This window comes from Thunnus maccoyii, chromosome 20, assembly GCF_910596095.1.
Source record: "Thunnus maccoyii chromosome 20, fThuMac1.1, whole genome shotgun sequence".
In the NCBI taxonomy this organism is placed as follows: domain Eukaryota; kingdom Metazoa; phylum Chordata; class Actinopteri; order Scombriformes; family Scombridae; genus Thunnus; species Thunnus maccoyii.
Window position 1 is genome coordinate 12,889,820 of NC_056552.1, and position 8,607 is coordinate 12,898,426.

The 8,607-nt window shown below is 42.1% G+C and overlaps 2 protein-coding genes across 2 annotated transcripts; both read left to right on the forward strand.

The window, feature by feature from the left end:
* The first annotated feature begins 3,537 nt into the window (after positions 1 to 3,537).
* On the forward strand, positions 3,538 to 5,108 carry crygmxl2 (crystallin, gamma MX, like 2). The gene is made up of 3 exons (XM_042398095.1): positions 3,538 to 3,583; positions 4,085 to 4,359; positions 4,833 to 5,108. Exons 1-3 carry the CDS (start codon positions 3,538 to 3,540, stop codon positions 5,106 to 5,108), a joined length of 597 nt encoding a protein of 198 aa, XP_042254029.1.
* Positions 5,109 to 5,619: 511 nt separating this feature from the next.
* crygmx (crystallin, gamma MX) lies at positions 5,620 to 7,549 on the forward strand. The gene is made up of 3 exons (XM_042397243.1): positions 5,620 to 5,696; positions 6,452 to 6,694; positions 7,053 to 7,549. Exons 1-3 carry the CDS (start codon positions 5,688 to 5,690, stop codon positions 7,326 to 7,328), a joined length of 528 nt encoding a protein of 175 aa, XP_042253177.1. The 5' UTR covers positions 5,620 to 5,687; the 3' UTR covers positions 7,329 to 7,549.
* Positions 7,550 to 8,607: the final 1,058 nt, after the last annotated feature.

Below are 8,607 nucleotides of genomic sequence, written 5' to 3' on the forward strand. Positions count from 1 at the left end.
TTGGGGCATGGGAGACACGCCACGTCAAAACAGAGCGTGGAGATGAGGAGTGAGAGCAACTAAAAGCCATCACTCCCCCCAGTGTGTCTGCTGAGAGACGAAGGAGTTGTCCTGCTTTTCACAGAGTTTGGGTCATGCTGTATGGTGGAGCATCTCAAATCGATTTAGTCAAATAAAGCAAGATCATTGAATGATTTGAACAGTTAAGGTTTCCTGAAAGACAGCTTGTTCTAACTGCTGCATGTTGAGGAAAAATCCACCATACACAAGAATGTGGTGGTTAGTCCAACATACTTGATAGCTCAACTTTAATTTGACAATACTTGACGAAAAGGAAGAACTGCTATTTAAATCTGTGATATTTAAAGTAACACGATTCCAGTGCCATGTGTGGCACTGGTGTGTAAATCTTCTAGTTCTTCTTCTAGATATGAGCATCATTTCTGAAACATCAGAGTTAAATATATTAAATAAAAAGCTCAATAAAGTTTAAAAACCTAAATTGCATTAATTGTACATATAGGAGGGTTTAAAACATACAGAATATTAAATGTATTGTGAATGTGAGATGTTTATGAGTTCTTCGTTGGGGAAGTGTTCACCTGCAGGTCATCAGAATCAAAATTTAAAAAAAAAAATTCACAGTGATTTCATTGCTAAGAGTACTTCTTAATTAGCCTAAATGATTTTTAATTACATGTACGGATTGGAGATTTACCACAAACTTTAAAACTAAATCCTGATGGGGAACAGTTCAACACAAAAATCTCAGAGAAGGGAAAACAAACAACATATCAACAACCCAACATAATTGACAGCTGCATCCATTTGCTCAGTCCAAGCCCCCTCCTCCTGCTTTTCCACTCTGTTCTTCCAACACCATTTCCTCTTTTAATTATCCCCCAGCAAAAAGATGGAGCACATCAGACGCATCGCGGTAAATCCTGGCCCTGGCACAGGCTCATAGTGGCTCCTGCGTCTGGCAATCCCGATAGAGCCTGTGCGCTGGCAGTGACAAGAGAGGGAGGATGCCTGGAGATTTTCTGACAGAAAGAATGGAGAGGATGATCTCTCAGCAAAAGAGAGGTCCTCATTCTACTCCCGGCGTGGGAGGCTTTTTGGCGAGCGCTTTCCGATCATACCACACTTTCAGCACCAGATTAGCTAGCTCTCAGGAGCAAAACTCACATAGACCCCTTGTTTACACCCATAGTGTTTTTGTAATGACTGTTCAGTAAAAGAGCACATTGGAGGCACTGCAAGCACGGCTGCTCTCCTATCTCTCCCTACAACATTTTAGGGGTGAGAGTTATTGTATATACCAGGGTCAGGGAGACCACGGTTTGGAATAAGGTTTGTTTTGAATTGAAGTAAGTCTCCTCTGACCTGAAATGTGTTTTACTGAGTGAATTGCACATTCAAATTCTAATTAGGTATCAACTACACGAATGGGTTTTTCTTTTGGAAGCTGGATAGATGAAAAAAGGTTGCAAGTTAACTAGTGCTGGGGTTGCTATCTGTCAAAGTTTCTCCTATCTCTGTGGGGTGCACATCAATCACAGAGGTCCCCAACTGACAGTCATTCTGCGGGCTAATAGTGTCGTCATCTCCCACACGATTACACAGATTGCACAATGAGATCCTCGGACACAATGGAGCTGCAAATCTAGCCCCCCACTCTGTTCCCTTCTCCTTTCCTTTTCTTCCATCATTCTGAGATGAAGAGTGGAATGCTCCACAGCGGGTAGCTTTCTTCTCCTCCAGGGGGAACTGAGAAAGCAGGCAAGGGCCTCTGTGATGTTACTTTCCCTTCAGGGTGGGGAGGAGATGTCTTGTAGCACAGCTAAAGATGATCATTTGAGAGCCTGGGAAACATGGTTCCCTCTGGAAGCCACAGAGACATGGAGAGAGCCAAGGTCCCGACTAATGAGTTTGGGTTAGCTGATGTTCCTCAGTGATGAAAACGAGAACAATCTCAATGATGGCAGTGGCAATCAGATTTTTTTTTTAATATGGCTTGGTTCAAACATTGTATTGCACCTCAGTTACATGCCCCCCTCAGTACAAAGGTCAAAGGTCAAGCTGAGCTACAGAGCAGCAGCCTTGGAGCTGCCAGATTCCTGCTTTAAGACACTTCAACAGAGCAAATAGTCACCACTGTATCACACACAGCTTGAACAAGTGATTTCCAGCCAAAGTATGGTTTCCCTGTCATTCTGCTGCCCTCTTGCATCAAGACTGAGTAAAAAGATGTTACATTTAATACACATGATGAAAGAAATCATTAATCTATGAATGAACATATGAGAAAAATCTAAACATTTGTTTCTTATATGTTCTGATAAAACCTTTCCTCCCGGAGTAAATATTTGCTCCAGAAACTCACAAAACAAAACAACATCCCATCTGATAATCTGCCACAATTACGCTGCACGGTGTGATGAAAGGATATCAATGATCTATTTATGTCATAGAAAAAGAGTGCAGCTTCAAACATGAAACCTATTGAAGCCTATGAGAGTTTCAAGTCGATGAATGATCAAAGGAGCAAAAGCTTATCAACGCTGTTCCTTAACACTGAGACAGTGTCATATGGCTCTGGATATACTACCACAGTAGCAGTGTTTTGCCCAGGAACATAATGGCTATTGTGTTTTCTGAAAACATTTGCCTTTTTACAGAGTTGAAGCTGCAAAAAGCACACAAAGTGGAGAGGGGGCGCTTGCTCTTTATCCTGATGAAAGGCTAAAGGATGAGACTGACCTTTCTGGCAACAGCTGGGCTTTGGGAACACAATGCATGGCGGCAACTCTTTCTGGCCTTTTCCCCTTCAGCTCTGGGCTATGCTTACAAGCCAAAGACTCAAGTCCAAACATCTATCACTTTATACAAAGACAGAAACACACAGATGCCCCAAACCCCTCCTTTTATATCACACATACTGAGCAGTTTTGTCTGTACATCTGCAAACAGACCAGTCCCGTCTGGCATCATAGTACAACTGCAGGCTATGGAAGCAAAAAAGACAACAGATCACTGTAGATTACATCAACACAAAAGCTTGACTTAGTCCATGGTATCAGCATCACTTACCCTAACAGGAATTGAACAACAATTATACTGTGACCTGTACCACTTAGGGAACGCACCAATCCAAACTGAGACTGAATAAAAAGTGACTGTTACAATTTTCCAGAGATGGAAATGACCTAACCCACTGTACACTTCATTGGCTTTGTTGTTGGGGGGCCACATACCTAAAGGGCCTTTGTTTGATATTTCAAAAGGCTTCATCACAAGGTCATAGCTGAACAAGGGTCATCCATACACAGAATAGCACTTGTGTGGGGTTCGTTTTTGGGAGGGGGGGGTGTCAATTCTATAGGTAAACTCTAGCAGACAGGAGATAAGTTACCCACGGGCTGTCAGACAAAGGGAACAGTAGCTGGTATCTAAAAACGTAAAGAGTAGTAGTCCCTGACGTGTCAGAGGCCTCATTGTCAGTGGGAGAGTATAAAAGGACCTGTAAGTGTGGCAATGGCTATGATGCGCAAACATCCACTGCTCTGCAACCATGGGGAAGGTATGAGCTCACATGCAATATGGAAACAGCTTTAATGGAGTAGCGAAAGAGGAAAATGGCATGATTTTGGGAACAAGCGTTAAATATTGTAACAGGAATAGTAAATGCAGCAGAAGTGAAGAGAGGTAGCGAAACCACTTATTCAAGAAATATTAGCTACAAGAAATTATGCTGGATTGCTAATGCTTGAGGACTTATTTTTGAGGGGAAAACCTATAAAAACATATAGGTGTTTAAAGGGAACGTGTCTCTTGAGCTTCTCTCCCTAAATTTGAGAAGTCAACAGTGTTCAGTTTGGACAAGTATACATTGTGCTTCAAATAAAAGTCAGCTGAAAACGAGTTTAATTTGCCTTCATTTTCACCAGTCAAGCAAATGTGCAGAAGAGTGTGGAAGGGCTCTGAAAAAGTAATTGAGCTTGTTCAAGGGAGAGCAGTGTCCCCTACAGCCCATTCATGAGTATCGCAACCAGTCAATCTATGTACCTAACACCATCTTGAGTGATACATGCCTCTCTCTCCTTTTCATTCAAGATAATCTTCTACGAAGGCCGCAACTTCCAGGGCCGCCACTGGGAGTGCAGCAGTGACTGCATGGATACCTTCAGGCACTTCAAATGCTGCAACTCCATCCGTGTCAGTGGTGGTCACTGGGTGGCCTATGAGAAGCCTCACTACATGGGTTACCAATACATCCTCGCCCCTGGCGAGTACCCTGACTACCACTGCTGGATGGGCTTCAACAACTGCATCCGTTCCTGCCAGATGTTCCCCCCTGTAAGTCAATCAAACAGACGGATAGGATTGGTAGTCCCCCCACCCCCCACTGCTCACCTTGTACATCAAATGCCGCTTTAGAAATGGATGTCAATCACCGGCCTTTTGATGTCATTTATAGATACTCAGGCAGGTCATAGCATAAAAGTCTCTGTTGCAAGGCCCACAAGGAGACCCAGTCAGCCTTTAAAAGGAATATAATACACCCCCATAAGACTTGATGCCTTCATTCTGATTCTGTAAGTCACATTGAGTGTTTCTGGCAGTTTAGGGAGGAAAAAAATCTAATCCTGTCATGCTCTGAACGAGTTGTTGCTCATTCTCATCTATACTTACTTAAAGAAATCAAGTAGTCACTTGAATTCAAAGTTAAACAGATCAGCTCAGGGCAGATAGCTCTACTAAAGTGCTCTCTAGAGTTCACACCTACCAAAATAGCATAATAATTATGTCCCAATTACTTTCACACACAGTATAGAGGATCCTACAAGATGAGGATCTTCAACAGGCCTGAGTTGATGGGACACACAATGGAGTTCATGGATGACTGCCCTAACCTGTATGACCGTTTCCATCACCATGACATTTACTCCTGCAACATCCTGGAGGGTTTCTGGATCTTCTACGAGCACCCTAACTACAGGGGACGCCAGTTTTTCCTGCGTCCTGGAGAGTATAGGGCCTGTGGTGACTGGGGCTGCCACAACCCCATGGTGGGCTCATTCAGGAGGATGAGAACTCTCATGTAAATTCCACTCCTGCGCAATTCAAATGTACATTAAATGCTTGATTTTCAAATAACAATGTGGTTTGTGAGCTTATTTCAGCAAATCCATGCAAGATGTAAACACTGAGTCTGAAGTACAATAATACTCTGGCCAAGAAGCAGATTCACTTCCTGCTTAGCATTTATCTTTAAACTATAAAAGCCTATTGCTGCTTAAGTGATCTGTGTATCTGTGATAAGTGAACTGTCAGATGCCTAGCAAAACAAACCAAACCTTTTGTCTTTGTTGCCCTGTCTATCCTCACAGTCTGCATGTAGGTTTGTGGCATTCATGCCAATAAAGGCAGATGTTGCAACTCTTATTGTAGCACTTTGAGAAAGTGCAGCTGTACAGTATTTTCCACAGACAGGCAGAGCTTTGATAGAGACAAAGCGACTGCTGCAGTTCACCAGCCCTGTAGTGTTGTGCAGTCTATAGAGCGTACTGTGCTGACACGACAAAGCTTTGTTTCACATTTGCAAAGCCCTGATCCCAGCAAGGTCTATAAAGAGGTCTGGTACAGCCCGATGTCTGATCTGATCTGAACTTAACACAGTTACAATGGGCAAGGTAAGCGAGCAATTTAATATCTACATAGTAACAGCAACTCAAATAGCACAGTCATGTGCATCTTAGGGGCAAATAACTTGAAAATGGTAGATTAATTGAGAGATGCTACAAAGACACTCAATAAGCGATAACTCAACCTTTTGTGGGTAGAACCATATGGGTCGATTTTGTGCATATTTACATAACATACACATGAAAATGCTAAAAACTGCAAAGAATTGTGGTAAAAATCTAATAACTGAAATTACAAATATGCAGAGTAAAAGTAAAAACAAGAAATAATCTGTTAAATTATGGCTTTGTCTTCAGTTGAGGGTAGTGAGAATTGCAATTATTCAACTGAGCTTGAAGTCTTGTGAAAATGGGCCAAGAACTTTTGACAAAGCCTTAAAGACATTTTCCTCTTTATTAAAATATACCACATGCTATATACTGAATTTTTTTCAACTTTGCCTCTGGTACATCATTTGGGACACTTTTTCATACTCCCCTAAGCTCATCTGTTCCAAAATTCTTCACTTGCAATCATTCCGTACAAGAACTTTGTTAGATAAAGCTAACTTGCAAACCTGGTGCAGAATACTAAAATGTAGGGTTGACAATAACAAGCACACTAATATATTTCAGTTAAATTTATTGTTTGTAAGAGTCTCAACGGCTGAAGGGCAGTTAAATAGTCATATATTTAAAGCATGTGTTAGTTTGTCCTTTGCATAGCCCTGTAATAACAATGTCCACCCATCCATCATATGCAGATTACCTTCTTCGAAGACAGGAACTTCCAGGGTCGTCACTATGAGTGCAGCACTGACTGCCCTGAGATGCAAAACTTCTTCACTCGCTGTAACTCTATAAAAGTGGACAGCGGTTGTTGGGTGGCCTACGAGAAGCCCAATTATGGCGGCTACCAGTACATGCTGCACAAGGGCGAGTACCCCGACTACCAGCGCTGGGCAGGCTTCAATGACTGTATCCGCTCCTGCCGTATGGTGCCACCTGTGAGTTTTAACTGATGCCCTAGCCTGTTTGCAGCAGTATCCTCACTGAAGGTTTTCTGTAGAAATGCCAGTTTAGGATCATTTAGTTCCCAAGCCTAGTCCTACTGTTTTCACCACTCAGTGCCAGTACCTGTGGCTATTTTAAAAATGCATTTTTGTGGCTTGACCTAAAACTTCAGTTAAATTGTGTCAAGACAAAAAGAAAAATATAGACTGGATCTTTGGATTAGGACAAGTACAGGAAAACAAAAATTTGTCTATAAATTTATGTCTAATTGCAAAGTTATTCTTGACTGTGGTAATATAAAGTTGAACAAATGTTTACCTTAAATGTCTCATCTTATTCTCTCTTCCCTAGTATGCTGGGAACTACAGGATGAAGATATTTGAGCGATCTGACTTTGCAGGCCAGAATATGGAGCTAATGGATGACTGCCCAGATCTGCATGAGCGTTTCCACACCCGTGACATCTCATCTGTCAATGTTATGGAGGGCTACTGGATTCTACATGAACACCCACATTACAGGGGACGCCAGTACTTCTTGCGCCCTGGCGAGTACAGGAGACACAGTGAGTGGGGAAGCAACAGTCCCACCATTGGATCTCTGAGACGTGTCACTGATATCAACTGATTTCCAGCTCTCCTTTTTTACCCTTACCGAGCCTCATCGTTAAGCTTCCCACCCTCTTGTTCTTCAAATGCCTGCACTGTTTCAGTGTGGTCTCAACGCTGTGTTGTGGTGTCCAAACCTGAAATCATACATTCTGATGGTGGCTTTGGTGCGTCTGATGTTGGGTTCTGGTTTTGTTAGTTTGCTTTACATTGTTGGGTAAAAGTTGCTCCTCAACTCAAGCAATGCTCACAGTAAATATGATCTTTTTTGCTTTGGTTGTCCTATAGCAAAATGGTTTGCCTCGCCAGTCCCCAACCTCACATCCTACTGGAATCACAATAAACGAAAACTTGATGAAAGTCAACTAAAGGGAGCCTTTGTTAATTTTCTATTGACTACTACAGCTGTCACTATCAAACGATCAGGGGGATATGGCTTGTCATAAATCTAAGGGATATTTCTCTCTTTAGTATGGTGATTGAACTTTAGTTTCATCAGGCCACAGAGTTAGATACAGAAATGTAACCACCAAGGTCCTGGTAAGACCAAGAGTTTTTTACAGTTTGCCATGATATCGTCATTCCGCATACACAAAGAAAAATTATCAAGGAAACAGAAGCTTATTCTTTGAAGTTTGATATTAAAGACCATAAAAAAGAGTATCTGAGGATGGGCATGTAGGAGTCTTTATGAGATCACATGGTACAGAGTGAGTGCTTTGGGTCCATGAAAGATGCCCATATTAGATCCACATCACAGGGCCAGTGCCAACTCAAAGAGTTGGAGTCAAAGTGGCCTGGTATTAGCCCCGAGCATCAAGCTCTCTCAGAACAAAAAACAAAACCCAGTCCACATCCCTGCTCATGCATTTTTTATCAGCCCAAGATACTGAACCCTTTCAGAAATAAATATCAATTATTGAAATTGTTAATTAGACGCTGCGTAATTGGCAAAGATACACATGAATAAATAACTTTGACCATTAATTATTGATTCAAAAAAAATTGAAGCCCAGTGGGGAGTGCATTTGAGAGTCTCTTAAGATCAAGCACAACAAGAAATATGAGTTTTGGCCTTGAGTAATGTCCAATTAAAGGATTGTCGGCTTTGCTGTACAAGTCCAGTGATTTGCCCTCATCACCCTTTTTATATCTGTGGACAACAATACCCAGCAGACAACACACCATCAACAGGGTGCAACATGGGATCTGATCAGCTGGGGTCTGGGGGCAATGCTAGATAAGAGATGAGAGGAAATTCACAGCCTCAGCCATAACTGGAAGTTGATCTAAGGTCA

Coding starts and splice junctions, on each gene's coding strand:
- crygmxl2 (XM_042398095.1), top strand. CDS start 3,538: ATGGCTATGATGCGCAAACATCCACTGCTCTGCAACCATGGGGAAG. Junction 3,584..4,084: donor GCTCTGCAACCATGGGGAAG/GTATGAGCTCAC, acceptor CACCATCTTGAG/TGATACATGCCTCTCTCTCC. Junction 4,360..4,832: donor CCTGCCAGATGTTCCCCCCT/GTAAGTCAATCA, acceptor TTTCACACACAG/TATAGAGGATCCTACAAGAT.
- crygmx (XM_042397243.1), top strand. Junction 6,695..7,052: donor CCTGCCGTATGGTGCCACCT/GTGAGTTTTAAC, acceptor TCTCTTCCCTAG/TATGCTGGGAACTACAGGAT.